This window comes from Drosophila rhopaloa, unplaced genomic scaffold (genome assembly GCF_018152115.1).
Source record: "Drosophila rhopaloa isolate 14029-0021.01 unplaced genomic scaffold, ASM1815211v1 contig_155, whole genome shotgun sequence".
Classification (NCBI taxonomy): Eukaryota; Metazoa; Arthropoda; class Insecta; order Diptera; family Drosophilidae; genus Drosophila; species Drosophila rhopaloa.
Window position 1 is genome coordinate 1,021,012 of NW_025335034.1, and position 15,723 is coordinate 1,036,734.

Sequence of the window (15,723 nt, forward strand, 5' to 3'; positions counted from 1 at the left end):
AAAGACAACAAACGCTTTTCAAATACACCAAAATTTATGGCCTGAAGCCAAGCCGACGGCAAGCAGTCCGCGACATGCACAAAAGTCATTTATTTCGCGGACTCTGCTTTTTGACCTAGAAAATCATCGGTAGCCGCTGCGATTCGTATCTCCCAGATACACACGCACTTCCGCTGCCGCCGAACCCATAAATTATCTGCACTACATTTCCACATTTCAAAGGGGGGATCGGGATATCCTCCTTTCGGGGCTTCGATTTCAAATCCCTAACTCGCTGAAAGTTCCGCAACCTTTAGACCCTTCATTTGTCCGCTGACCAACGCCTCGAACGGATCTTGTGGCTTTTGTAGCCGTGATCTTGACCAAGATCGAGGCCAGTTTACCGCCGGCATTTCGCGATCTTCGCTGCGCGCTTTTTTGTGTTCTTCTTGTTTCTCGTGTGTTTTCGCTGATCTGGAGCAAATTGGTTTTTGGCGGTTAATAAATTTTCAAATTAATTGACTAATTGCATACCTACAGCGGAGCGAACAGAATCGCAAGCAAGCCGAATAAAAGTGAAACGAAAGAGCAGGCCAAAAGATACGGATGTAAATTCCGCGATAAGACGGGTTCCCGGATATTTAAAGTCAGTGGCTCATCGCGAGCAAATATCGCTTTGGTTACAACTCCCCGTAGAGGTGGTCCCATCTACAATCTATCTGTTTTTTCAACTCCAACCATTCATTAGTGGTAGCTGTGTAAACAAACTACTACTCAAAACTGTGGTCACTTTGGATCCATGATACGAACGTTTTAATGGCCCAATGATATGGTAAATTACGCCACTGCAAATGGCATTTGTCGTGGCCCACAATCACAGTGGCTAAAAGGAGTTTAAAGTGTTTTGTACTATATGAAGAGTGCCTATTGACTTTAAAAATAAATACACGGCATTATGTGTGTCATTTTTAGTAAAAGACTTTTTGTGATTTTTGTTTGCTAAGCTTTTTACCATCCGTTCTTTAAAGTTTCATGTAATTGTGTACATATATTTAAAATGAAAGAAAGCCTGTTTGTTATACGATTTATTTGCTGGATTATTCATCCGTTAATTTAATAAATAGTCTAACCCTCCTGACTAAGCTTCTTGCCTCTTCAGTAATGATCTTTAAGTAATGAGAAACAAATTAAATACGTTTTAAGCCTATGAATATATCATTTAGTAATAAATCATTATAATTGATAATGACTTGTTTTGATCCAATTTATATAAATGTATTTCTCACATTTGCATGTTTATAACTGCTGTTTTTTTATTGTTGATCTATATTTCCATTAGTTGCCAACACCTGAGCTTGAGTTCTAATAACTAGCACACGTATTGCCACCTCATTGCCACCTCCCCGAAGCGTTCATTACAGCAATGAAGCCGAAATTACTAATTCATTAATTGAAACCTGCCCCGGAACATTCAGTCCGGTTCTGACCAGGCCAGATGTCCACTGGTTTGCAAGCGACACATGCCAGGATGTCCTTGCCACCACCCACCCACCAACTGGCCTCCACCCTACGCCCACCTCCCATTCCGCCCGCAGATGCTGCAAATGCCAACGGTAAAAACGAAAGTGCCCTGCTGCCATTTTATGAACTGTTTCTGCTCCGTTGGAGAGCGTACAACACTTACACTTGCCGCACACAAAGTGCTCCCCAGTTAATAATTTCGAAGTGTGTAAAATCAAATTGCCGGCACGTTGCGAATGCGGATGTGCGGAGTATCTGTCGGATTCATGTGTGTTGGCCTAATTTGCCAGTGATTTGAGGCTCATCAAATTAATGGAAGAATTCTTCTTTGGTATTTGGTTCTTCAATAATTTATGCAAAAGCGTGTTGCGACAGTTTTCTAGCTAAGCTCTCCTTTGCCTTTAGCATATGTGGAATTTTTGCACTCTGCACATTCTTTTATTGTCTATTTTTTGGGTGTGCTGGGACGGACATTTGTCCGTATTGCAGGTGCTGTAGTTTGTTTGTCTGGACTCGGTCTCTTTCTCTTTCTCCTTCTCCATCGCCCTTTCTCTCTTTCTCCTTTCTCCGCCTGTGCTGGTTGTTATTGTGTAATGTCTATGAATATGAATTATGGAAATGGCAGAGCCACAACGACAAGGACAACGACCAGCGAACAAGAGCCTGAGTATTCACAATACTCACAGTCGCATTTGGCACAATTCTTTCTGGCCGCTTTTTTGTCATTCGTTTGCAAATTTTAAAACTCTCCTGGGAGGATTTTTTGTTTACTTTTGGGGGCGGTGTTTCCGAATATTTGCGGGCCATTTTTTGAGGTCGTTGGAACAGTGACCGAGTTTGGTTGTTTTCTGGGTTCGATCTATTTTAAAGGCGTGATTGAATACGACCAGGTCAGTTTGAGTAATCAGAAGTTATTTTCCATATAACAAATTAAGACAACAACTTTTATGAAACTATAAGACTGTGGATTTTTATTAGAAATCTCATACTTTTAGTTAATATTTTTATGATTGTATAGACCATTGCCTTTCCTCTGGGTCTCAATCTCTGTACAAAATTTAATAAAAACACAGAACTTATTTGTAAGAACTTCCCCCGGAAAAATCCCTCAGGCATTCCTGCTCCTATTAAAATCGCATAAATTCAATTAAAGGCGAACACCGGCTCTGCGGATTGCGAAATTATACGAGTAAATAAAAAAGGAGCTCTCGCTCGCCCCCGACTGGCCACGCCCCCTGCGTCGGACATCCGCCGCTGACATTTACATTTAATGCTTGCAAATTTAACAAATAATATTCAATTAACAATTTGAATATGAATTTATTACAGGGGTGCCGGCCGACGGAGGCCGAACCGCGCGTCCAAAGTGGTAACAACTTCGACATCGCCAATCGACATGTGAGGGGAGGGTTTTAGCGGGAAGTAACGAGTTGGCCAAGTGGCCGACTTGTTTACCCTGCCACCAGCAAACACACAAGGCAAAAAAAAAACAGACAAAAAAACACTCTGAAAACAGAAAACAAAACAAAGCCCGGGGAGAGGGAGAAAAAGTTATGTGAAAAAGGTGGGAAAATGCAAGCATTGTTAGCCTTTTGGCCAGGCTAAAAGGTAACGAAGCATGCAGCCACTGACGGACGGACATGCGGACAAACGGACAGCCAGACGGACATCCCGATGGAGGAAGCCGCGCAGGAAGCGCAAGGAGCATAGCCCAACTCCTGGCAGGCCGCACATTTCAATAATTATTAACTGCAGCATGCTACATGCAACATGGCCACATGCAACCTGCAACACGCCGCACAGTAGCAACACACACACACACTCGGTAACTAGGGGGACCTGCAATTATCAAAACTTGTCCAAATTGACATTTTTTGCCGGCCAGCCAGGTGGACTCACATGGAGAGTTGGGGGCGTCAGCCCGTTGGCCATTGCATTTTGGCACGTTGCGGATTTTGAAATGCAAACACGGCATTTAATTCTATTAAGGCCGCTATTTAATTATCTCTTGCGGGCACGGTCCGAAAACGCAGCGTTCAATGTCAGCGAAGCCGGAAGAGAGTGGTTCCTCCTGATGGCCCAAAGACCCCTCCCCCAAAAGTGCCCCTTAAGTGCTGGCCATAATCCACAGCCAGGAGGAGCGGGCTTATCGCAGCTTATCTGCGAGTGCCAAAAGTGATGCCACACAGAAAGAAATAGATACTGATTTTTTAACTGGTCTTTAACTGATCATAATTGGACATTAGTTTAAAGAGTTCTTTACTCTATCTGTCAAGATAAAACAATTTTTAGCACACATAAAATTATCCTAAGCTAAAAAATGTTGCTACCTCATTTTTTTAGTTAAAAGATTTTCCATTCGATAAATATTTATTATATAATATTATTTATTCAAAATAGATAAAGGGCCTGAATCTGTCTCTTAATATATTCAATTATTTAACTAATATTAACATATTCAAATACGTTTTAACTTTATTTTTTGGGCAAAGCGTCAAAAAAAGTTTGTTCTTAGAATTAAAACTTTTTTCGTGTGTACATCTTTAGAAATTATCCACATTTTTCGCCGTGCACGGATCGTGGATCTTGAATCTGGGATAGCTGATCGCGGATCCGCAAGTAGCTGCCCACTTGTTGCGCCTGTGCCAACATTTAGCTACCGATTTGCACGAGATTATCAATTGAATATAAATAATAAGTGGGAGCGAAGTGGCTGACTACGGAGTATCTGGGTGGCTCAGCTTCACTGATGGCCCGGCAATTTTTCGCCTCAATGCGCCCGCCAACAATGTATGTAATTTGAGTGGCCTGCCCCGCAAAAAAAAGCTGAAGACCCGCTGATCAGAGGGAGCCCTCCATCCCCATCCCCATCCTCGTGTCCCCTGCCTTTCCCTTGTTCACGTGTGTAATTGGATTTTAAGAAGTAGCTGCGCGAGACAAGACTGATTGATAACCTCGCATCAAAAGGTCCCAAACAACAGGCTGAAATAAACGCCTTCAGTGGCTCTGGGGCTTTGATGTTCGCGTTCGGCAGCGAATATCGTAAGCTGGTCTGATATAGACGAATGGGTGATGCACTAATATTGGGGATACACAAAATCAGAATTTGATGAAAAATCTAGGGGTTACTATTTTTAAGCACAATTTCTAAAAATGCTACTCAAAACTTTGGTTTGACTTGGAATATGTGGAGCGCTAGTATTTGAAGGTTCAAAAAAACTATTTTTATGAATAGATATAAATGCATTACAATTTATATGGATTTTTTTAATCATTACCCCTCATTTCAACAATAAAAAGAGCATTCAAATTTTGTATAGTTATTTATATAATTATTCAGTGTTTAAAAATGCATATTTAAAAGAAAGAAAAGTGTTTAAAATTCATATTTTTATCTACAATGCTGTTAATTAATAGCATTCGCACCCAGAGTGCAGGGTATGTAGGGGAAAACACGCAATTGGGCTGCTCGATCGGCAGCGGGAACAAAACCCGATAGCACGAGGTACGAGGTACGATAGGGAAAAGGGAGCCGCTCGAACGAGGCGTCCAACCGGGCCCAGATCCAGATCCAGATCCCATCTGCCCCCTTCCCCTCCTCCCCTTACGCTGTGCGTGCTGGCCGCGTTTGTTGGCCAATTGAATTGCCATGTTTAATATTAATTGCCAGCGGAGCAAGCAGCTCGAACATGGCGAGCTCTCTTTCGGCTGGAGCATAATCATGGGACAGTGAATCAATCATTTCCACACGCGGCCCCCAGGTTTTCCCGGCCCACCCACAGCCCCGCCCCCCGAGTTCATAAATTTGCCCACCTAAACGTATGCTAGGGTATTAAGCCACCGACACCGCTTAGCGCTGATTAGTTTTCTAGGGTATGTTAGTAGACCTGCTCTACACTCTACACTCTAAACTCTATTCTCGTAAACTTAAGAGCGAATAATGTAACGAAATAAAAGTGGAAATTTTCTTACCCATGTCTGTTGATATGCCGCCGTATTGTGTTAAATCAGATCTTATCTTACCTGAAAATGCAAGCAAAGCGGAGAGAAGAAAACGTTTAAAAAATGTGGAATCAAAATTGTTTGCTCTCGAGAGATCTCGGGATGCAGATGGATGGTGTTTGGAATATGGGGGTACGTGGGGAACTGGGGGGCATCATAGGGTTAAGCAGCCGCACGTGTTGCGGAGCTGCTCAAGATTTGCTAACCAAAGCTTTGTTGTTGTTGTCGGTTGGATAATGGATATTGCATAGAGAAAGATGGAAAGGTGTAAAATTGAAAATGATAATTTGAGGTAATCAGTGAAGATTATTTGGCATAAAGTAGTAAGAAATACCATGGATATATGAAATACGATATATACTGACAAAAAAATTGTTGATTGAAATTAAATAAATTTGATATTGCCTAATTACATACAAGTTGTATCATTCTTAAAAGCAATTCAGATTGCCTTTATAATGAATAACGTGTAAAATATTTTAAAAATTTGTATATAAATGTTTCTAAATACTCATCATATTCATAACTTCATGTACAACTAATTTCTTTCTATGCAATCCCATCTCTAATCAGTTTCTAACGTTCCAAAATTCAATTCAGAAGGGTGCTGTTCCTAAGCCACTCAAAGTGCACTCCACGGCTCTTGATAACTCGTCTGGCACTACGAGAGTCTTTCAAAGTTTGAACTAGGGCTATCAATCCCATTTAGACTGATTCATGGACGCGGCATTATCGCCTCTTTCTATCGCGTTTGCTGGATGTCTCGCCTTTTTTCACGATATTTAGCGTCGCCCCGGCTTTGTTTATGCCATGAAAGTGCAAAATGTAAACAATCCGAAATGCCAACGCCTCGAAAAGTGGGCGTGGGGGGGGCGGGCGGCGTGGGGGCGTCGGCAGCTTGCCGTGGAAAAGGTAAAAGTATAAAAATATGATTTAATGGCAGCGATAAAACACGTGTGTATTTAAATATGCGCGCCTGGCGCCTGAGTAAACGTAATTTCCAGCTCACAGACACAGAGACCGAGTGCCGCACACAGATACTATACTATGTGGCCATCCAGACGCAAAGAAACAACAAAGAAAATATTAAATTAAAAAGAACAAGAAAGCGGCCAAAAACTATGAGGGCCAAAGGGCTTAAATTTGACAAACGCTCACTTCTTCTCTCTGTATTTTTTCTTTGTAGAGGAAAATTATGAAAGAAAAAAGAGAAGAGGAGCTAGCCACTTTAGACAAATTCAAACAAATGGCTGGCGAACGGGGGGGATGCTGACTGCTGTTTACATGCGACGCGACTTGTAAAAATTAAACATTTAGTTTGCGGTCTTGCCCATGGGAAAACTCAGCCCCCGACCCCCTCGATTTTCACACCTTTTCCGCGGGGGAAATGATTTTTATGACTCTTTAAGGCGGCGCACGCTTCGTTTTTGTGGGAGGATTAGTCGCCAGCCGCATAAATGAGAGAGTCTGGATTCTCCGGGAGAACGAGAGCGTTTCCATTTTCCGGCTGCAGCTTGCGGCGTCTTTGGCCTTTTATTGCCCCATCAAAGGGGCTGATATAAATCTTAATTGCCGACCCAAATAAATAGACGGCGAGAGCATGTGGCATTCGGAAGACTGGGCAGAGCATCAGCTCGACAGAGTGCAACTCGAGCGGCGGAAAGCTTCACTTTTGAGTGGAAAACTCGTTAGCTATTTAGCATAAACACTTTCCCAGTTTGACCAGCAAACTGATAACAACTGGCCGGCAACAACAACGAGAAGTTGCAGCCAAAGAAGTCATTAAGGAAACATTAAATTGACATTAATGTGGACCCAAAAGGGGGACGAAGGATCCCCCAGGAGGAGCCCAAAGTTCTGGCCAAAGTTCGCTCAGATAAATCAAAATAGTAATCTATAAATTATAGTATACAAGCAAATGTTTGGAGAATGCGGCGAACAAATCGATGACCCAACAACGAAAAAATATATTCCAAGCTGCTATAACAGTTACCCACATTTTGGTTTTGGTCAAGACAGATCTCGTAAATCATGGGGAGCTGGCCAAACAGGCTCTCAAAGGAAGGTATCGACGACTCTGAAATGCCCTAAACTTTACCAAAGAGTGGGTAGTGCAAACTAGTTTGTATAAAATGGGGTTTTTTCCCCAAAAAACATGGCATAACACTGTTAAACTCTTCATTCATATACAGTATTCTTTAAAATTTTGAATGGCGTGGAGAAGCGAAAGAAATGTGCCTAATGATCTTCAGGCTTGATAACATGTGGCATTGAAACATGTGTATACACATAAAGAAATATATATAGATTTTCGTAGGTATTACAAAAAATGTATTAAAATATAAATGTTTTTTAAATATTTGCTTTTATAAGTTATTATTTTCCTAGGTTTTAGAAAAGTTGGGAAATATTAATGGTTATCGAGAATAAAAGCATCTATATTCTTCAGCGTATTTCAACCTTTAAACAGGTGAATAAAAAAATTAAATTGAGATCTTGTTTTTGGGTTGTTATATTATTATTTTGGGTTTTAATTTAAACCGTAAATATTTTACGTGCAGTTCTATTGGCAGAGCCACCTGAAGCCAGTCGTCTGGACAATTGTGAACCCATTAATCTTTGTCTTTTTAGTCTTGGAGATTTCTATCTTAATTGAAGCTCATTATAATATGCGTTTCCTACGATGCGGCGTGTTTGTTTGCTGGTAGCCCAACTTCTGTTACACAACCCGAAGACAAGCGATATTCAAACGAGATGGTGGGCAGCTTTTGCACTCGAAGAACTTGGATGGGAATGGGCATGGGGATGGGGATCAGATCGCAATCAGGCCGTCCGATCCCAATACGAAATGCCGGCAAGAGGCCACCACCAATGAATTATTAATAATAAATAAATCATTATTAAAATCAAAATAATACGCAAATATGCATATTATCGGAAACAACATGGAATTGGGGGGCCAGCGTGTGCGAGAGTGTGTGTTTCTTTTCATGTTTACGCCACTTTCCCATACAGACACACACAAGTGGTTATAATGAATGATTTGTTGTTTTATAATAAACACGCCGAGCGTCGAGCAGCAATGTTGGCGTCTTCCAAGTGGCGAGGCAGTGACGTAGCCAGCGAAGGGTTAAAGGGACGGGGTCCCATGTTTTGGTCACTAAGGTCTGCTACACAGTGTGTTCCCATACTCCCCCGTATATATCCTTGTATTCGCGACCCTTGTCCCTTTTGGCATGGCTGCATTTCCCCCCGCTCCTTCCTCCCTTGCATGTGTATTGGCCGGGCCGTGTTGTTGTTTTTATTAGGTATCAAAAACACCTTAAAACATGATTTTGCAACTGCCAAGAGAAGAAGTCCGCACAGTGGGCCCACGAATATAAATAATAACTGCTGGTTCACATGGCATTTCTATGTTAAAGAGATGATCGATAACGCGAAAACGCCAATGTCACAATGCGGAAGAAACTCTCAGTGTATATAGTCTAATAATTATTTCTTATCTGCGATCGGTTTTATATATTTACTATTTGCGTTCATCAAATTATATAAAAAATACAACACCCAATCATTTTTAATGGGGGCATTTAGGGGAGAAATGTGAATGGCGATTAATAATTAATCTATTCTGAATGAATAAAATAATTTTTAACAACTTAGCGCCGCTTGATTTATTTAAAGATTTCAGTTCATAATGTTTGGTTGTTAGCCTTCATATTTGCAGTTTAATATATTAATTTATTTTTATTACGTTTTAGGTATTAGGATTTTATGATTATTAATCTTTGGGCAGGACAAAAATGTGAAATTTCTGACTTTAAAAAGATGTTATAACAAAAACCAAATGTATATTTTACTATCATAACATTCATCAAACTATTTAGTTCACATTTATATTTGCTAAGATACATTTGAGTGATTTAATTGTTTTTTAAATTCGCATAGCAGAGAAACACTTTTTAGTTATCAAAATTATTAAAAACAAACCAAATTTTTCACATCAAAAAAGTCAAATTTAAATTTGCTCAACGATGTTAAAGTGATTAAAACGTTTTTAAGTTCTGACAAAATGAATGCTTTTCAAATAAAACATATTTAAATGTTATTTCCCTGATGATACACATATTTTTAGCCAGAACTCGTAGCATTTGCCCATTGCAGCTACACGGGCCTCGAAAAATACGAGGGAACAGCCGAAATTGCTCCTCGCCCTGCAGCTCCTCCATACTGTTGTTGTTGGGCCATGTGTCTGGGCCACTTTGTGTTGTCGTCGTTGGCGACGTCGACGTCTTGCAACTTTGGACTCCTCGACTGGCAGTCGCAGTCGCAGCCGCAGTCCGAGTACGAGTCCAACGACTTGAGGACCGCCAAGGTGCTTATTAAATTCCTTATTTAAAAATACATTAAAAAAATGCAAGAAGCTGCCCCAGAACCCGAAAACCAATCCCCAAAAAAGCGATCCCCGGGGAAGGGAGACTCTCGAGAGGGGCATCCCTAGCATCCGCCACAGAAATTGCGATGCTCACAGGCGCTTTGATTTGATTCAGATTTTCTGATTTTGCATTCTGCGCCCCGCGAAAAAATGATTAAAAGCGCGCGTTGAAAGGTTTTCCTGTGTGCGTTCGCTTGCACTCGCCATTTACATAATCATCGCCGCACTTCCTCTGGCGATTAATTGCATGTTGCAGTGGCAACTGTTGCCTGACATTTGAACTGCGAATTTGGAATGCTGCAGGATGCCACAATCCACAGTCCACAGCCCATTAACCTTGAGGCGATCTGACGTGCCCTCGGTGGTTCTACGTGTTCGGTACAATTGCAGGTAGTTGTGCCAGGACACTAGGCATCCCGATAATTACGTCACAGCGTGAGAGTTCTTTGCCCGGCAACTGCGGCAAATATGAATTATGATTGCTCGAAACGTGTCAATTGCCGGTCCGGCCAGCCATTCTCAAGGTCATTGTGGGACAAAAAAAATAACAAGCCGCAACAAAAACTATCTTTCAGGGGCGACTATTATTACACGGAGAGAAATAGAGATCAATAAATGTAATAAAAATACTTTTTTCACATATTATGAAAAAGTAAATGTTATCCATTCAAAATCTTGATCACCCTTGAAGACCTTTTTCGAGATTGGTTCTCCTAGTTCTAATATAATCAGACTTATTACTTTATTTTTAATAAGCATGATTAGTACTTGATAAAATGCAATATAATCATTTTGCCTGTAGATTTATTTTTTGAGATATAAAAAATAAATTTGGGTAATTTCGTAATTCTTTTTTGATTATTTAAAGTAGGAGGTTCTAAGGTATCTCAATGTAATTTTTGGGATATTTTTTCCCTGTGCACTGGCCGAAATTAGGCGGCCGACAAATTTCGGACAGCCGCAGAACTCGGCCATAAACCACTTCGCCGACGTGAACCTCACACACCGGCCCGGGCAAATAAAGCAAATTTACGAATTTATGTTGAAATTTATCGATAATGACTTAAAAGCCTTCAGGACAATGATTTAATGCTCCTCGCCCGCCGCTCGCCGTGTTCGCACATACAACACACAACGGCCCAAGAACAACATCAGCATAGCGACGCCACAACCAAAACCAAAAGCAAAACCAACGCCAACAGCCAGAAAACTCTGATGTGGGTTTTTCAAATGTGAAGCCATGTTTAGATACGATAAAATTGAATTCGGTTTGCATTTTGGGCCGCGGATCAACGGCAAATGATCGATGATCGCTGGAAGTGTGCGCCGATTTATTTATGACTTGATTTTCCATTGCGATCGCCCGATTTTATCAGTTCGCTCAGAGCAAGTCGCTTAAAACTAAATTATATTCGCATTATATGTTTGGAGTAAGTCAAATCGGCGATAGCGGTTGACAAATGGCAATAAAGCGGATTTAAGTTCAGGGCGATGGCGATAAGACAAAATATATAAAAATGTAAAATCATGTAGATGCCATCTACAGATAATCCAATTCCCAGGTCTCAGGTTCACAAAACTCAACTCACTCTGTCTGAATATCGTAACTGGCAACGCGTCTCGTTTTCTTATTAGAAACAAATTAAAAAGGTAAGTTCAGGTAATCTTGTTCGATCATCTTCAGGTAAGAATTCGTTAGAATTTCTTAGAGGGAATATTCCCCTCAAGATGTTATAACTCTGAGAGATTGTCCAACAAAGTTTAAGTGTTATACGAGACACCCTGTATGAAGGGATTTCGGCAACATATATATATTTTTTTGGACGGCCAATTCATCACCGACACTTCAGACTGGGCTGGCACAGCGCATAAATTTCATTACGCTGATCATCTCGCAGAATTGATCGAAGGGACGGAAAAACCTGTCGCAAGGCTCTTGAATTTAGTTCAACTTTAATTGTTTTTTAACCATCTCTTCACGCTGGCTATAAGTGAAATTTGATTGATTTCTGAAGGGTATTTTCGAGAGCTTATATTTTACACCGGCAAAATAGCGGAAATATTAAATGATTATATGGGGAAAAAATATCAACAAATCATTTGATAAATTTCTTAGCAATCTTTGATTAGAATTACATTTTTTTAATGTTGGAATCGGTTGTTTAGAATATGATTTTACATACAAACCCCCGTCTAAGCATAATCATAAATTCGATGAAAAACAATATGTATTAGGCCCTTCATTCCTACTATTTTTTTCGCAGTGCTAACTTGAGTGCAATTTATGTTCGATCTTCGAGCACCTAGACCTCCTTCGGCTGACCTACTCTTGGCATTGTTCTTGGCCCAAACGGCAATCTCGGAAGCAAGCCGTTCGCCTCGCTCGGCTGGTGGCTTTGGCCCGTGGAAAAGTCGGGCGGCGAGGTGCTGAACGTAATTACATAATGGCGTAGTTAACCGTAATAAGCGCGACTTCTGCGCGCAGTGTGTGTCCTGAAAGGATTCCTGCCCTTTTCCGCCGGCTCCTGTGGCTGACTTTTCTGTTCCTTCGCTATTTTGCAGCTCTTTCAGCCGCATGCCATAATTCACGCTGCTCGTTGCTCGTTGCACGTTGCCGCTCTCTTGTTGCACAAATTGCAGCTCACTTGGGCTGCCAGCGCAGCAACAATTACCGCCGAGCATCATTAAAAGCAAAGGTGACAAAAATTAGTAAACAAAGTGTTGAAAATTATGAGCCAGACGGAGCGCTGCAAGGTGTCGCGGTGCGCGGAGCAGGTGGAATCGGAGGGTCTGAGCTGGTTTCTCAATTTTTTCTGGCTGCCCACGGTTCTTGTTTATGGCTCTGATCTCGCTTAGAGTGATTAAATCGCTTAAATTGCCGGCCAGCGAATAAACTATGCCCAGATTGGAAACCCGAATGGGCGGCTTTAAATAGAATAAGTGGAAAACAATTTGCAATTCATTCAAAGCCATTTGGCCAAAAGGAATTCTGAACAGCTCATTTCGAATGGGATTGCCAATGGGTAACAATTTTAATAAAGTTATGCAAAATGGTTCTATCAATTAGAAACATTTTATATTTAACTTATTTTGAATCAAGTTCTTTTATTTTGGATGTCAAATAAATTTAAGATTTTTGAATGCATAATTTTTGAGTGCTTAATAAAATCTTGTTTACACACTATTAAGCCAAAGAAATGTGATACAATGACTTTGCCTTTTTTGAGACAATTAATTATAAAAAATATATTTAATATATTTTCCAGAAATATATTAATTTAAGAGAAAATTTTCATTTTGAACAGTTTATTTTGTGTAAAAATACTTTTATTTTTTATTAAAAACCACATTTTTAGTGTGAACTTTTCACATTTTTTGTAGGGACAATACAATATAATTTAATGCAATACAAATATCTGTTTTTGAATAACAGATTTTAGAGATTATTCATTTTTAAAAAATTGTGAAAAATATTAGCAATTGTTAATTGCTTATATAAACAAAAAAACTTGTCTAAAATATTTTAACATTTTTTGGGTGATTTTCATAAAAAGGTCTGTTTTCACATGTGGCTTGTTTAACTTGCTGACTTGTTTGTCTATTATCTGTTTTCCCTACGATCGATTCGAGCTCTTCATTATTTTGCTATTACATGTTGACTTTGTCTGTTAATCGGAGCAAAGACAGCAATTAGTCACGAGATGACTTTTGTTGAGTTAGCTGCAATCTGTTGAGCCTGATAACAACTGGGCAAACAACAACAGAGCTTTGGTTCCGGGAGGGATGTTGAGGGTGCGGAAGGGATTTTCGGGGGGAAGGGGACTTTAAGTGGACTTGTGCTACAGTGGACACTCACTTTTGGTCGGATCTTCAGGACACTCACCTGCGATAGCCATCCAGGGGTAGAATGTGTGATTGCTGGCCTGGTGTAAACTGCTGGCGGCCGCCGTTTGGGCGGCAGCGGCGCCCGAGATGGTGCAGTTGGCGTTCCAGGCGGTGCCCGCAGCGGCCACGCCCACGCCGCTCTGCACGCCCCCGCCGTTGCCGTTGCCGCCGCTGACGCTGACATTGCCGCCGGCACTGCCGCCGCGATGGCTGACGGGACTGCCGCCCGACGTGTCCAAGTAGCCGCCCACGCGGGAGTCGGGTGTGCAGGCGGAGGGTCGGACGGGCATGCCGCCCGCCGGATTGTTCTGTCCATTTGCATTGGCCGCATTGCCTCCGTTCGCATTGCCGGTGGCGCCCGTCCCGCCCGCTCCGCCACCCCCTCCGCCGCCCCCGCCGCCATTCGAGCCACCCGTGTTCCAGATGTCCTTGTAGCCGTTCACCGCATCCGCCTTGATGTTCAGGCAGTCCTGCTTGTAGGCACCGGCCCCGTCTCCGTATATCTTGTTGCAGGCGGCCGTGATGCTGGCGTCGTAGGGCGAGTCCTGGGTGGTGCGCTGCAGATGGTGGTTGGCGTAGGGACTCATGCCCAGCGACAGGGGGAATCCCCGGTAGGCGGCCGCCGCCGCACTGGCCGTCTGATCGTGGTGGCCGCCGCTGCCCATCGCCATTCCGGTGGCCTGGTGCGGATGGCCATAGAAGCCGGAGGCCTGCTCAAAGTACGAGTTCATTGCGTTGCTGGCGGTGAGAATTTTGGCGGTGCTCCGTCTGAGACGGGCTAAAAATCGGTTGGGGCTTGACTTCTTTCACTGGGGTGTGTTTTTCTGGATCGCTGCGGATTTAGGCGGATTTTTCAAGATTTTTCTCAGCTATCTCTGATGTTCATTAGTCTTGTTAAGATTTTTGATTATTTTTCCACTTTCTTTCAGATTTTTATTAATTATTCTTTTTTTCTCCAAGTCTTTATTTTTATTTTATTTTGAATATGTCTTCAATGGCTTTTACTTTTTTTATAATTTTACTGATTTTTAATTTAGGTAAATAAATTTGTTTTACAATTCGTCAAATATTTATAAAATATTTTTACAAGCGGTTTAATTTTTGTTTGGTAAATATTTTTAAAAAGTTAATTTTATTTATTGCACTTTCCACTGGTTGCCTCAACTTGGTTTAAGCACTAATGTTTATTGAACATTAACTCCGGTAAATAATTTAAAATATTTCTTCACTATTGTTTATAGTTTCACAAGTGTTTCGTATACTTTGTTGCGTTTTGGTTTGGTTTTTTAGCCAATTGCACTTTGCTGTTAATTGAATTCGAATTTGAATACTTGTTTTGCGCTTGCCTTGGCACTATCAAAGGCTCGTAAGCGTTACGATTATTACTATGTTTATTGTTATTGCAATTATTATTATTATTTTTATGGTTTTAACGATTTGAACGATTATTAGCCTTAGTGCTGACCGAACGAGCGCGAATGCGAATGCGGCTGACGCTGACGGATTTCCTCGAATCGGGACGCCAATTTAGTGGAAAGCGACTTTTCCGCGCGGCATTCACGGGCGGACGCGTGGGCGAGCGGTACTGCGCTGGGGGCCAATAATAACAATAATGCCGCTGATAATGTGGATAATAAAACAAAGCGCGCGCCTGTTATCCAAACCGTTGCCATCGAACGAATGTGCCACCAAATCGCAGTTGCCAGTGTTTTGACTTTGCTCCGCCGAACCACTCAGCCCGAAACCACTCGACTCGGCCCAAAACGAGTGGAACTGGCTGCTCCAGCCAAAACAGAGAGCGGAGAGCGCTCAAACCAGCCCGCTCGAATGAATTCCGGCCGAGAGTTCATTTTCGGAGCGCTCAGCCTCGAACTTGTTCGAGCGCTCTTGCGCTCTCCGCTTTT

At 41.7% G+C, this 15,723-nt stretch overlaps 1 protein-coding gene across 3 annotated transcripts in view; it reads right to left on the reverse strand.

The window, feature by feature from the left end:
• LOC108038629 (homeotic protein ultrabithorax) overlaps nucleotides 1-14,817 on the reverse strand; it is an 82,821-nt gene extending 68,004 nt beyond the window's left edge. Inside the window, exons 1-2 of one of the 3 annotated variants that reach the window (XM_044456950.1) lie at nucleotides 13,818-14,817; nucleotides 5,473-5,523 (exon numbers count right to left, since the gene is read on the reverse strand). In XM_044456950.1, coding sequence (XP_044312885.1) covers nucleotides 5,473-5,523; nucleotides 13,818-14,550 — 784 coding nt within the window. In that variant the 5' untranslated portion in view covers nucleotides 14,551-14,817. Of the gene's footprint in view, nucleotides 1-5,472; nucleotides 5,524-13,790 lie in introns of all 3 variants that reach the window. The other 2 variants (XM_044456949.1, XM_044456951.1) reach the window with 2 other exon arrangements.
• Nucleotides 14,818-15,723: the final 906 nt, after the last annotated feature.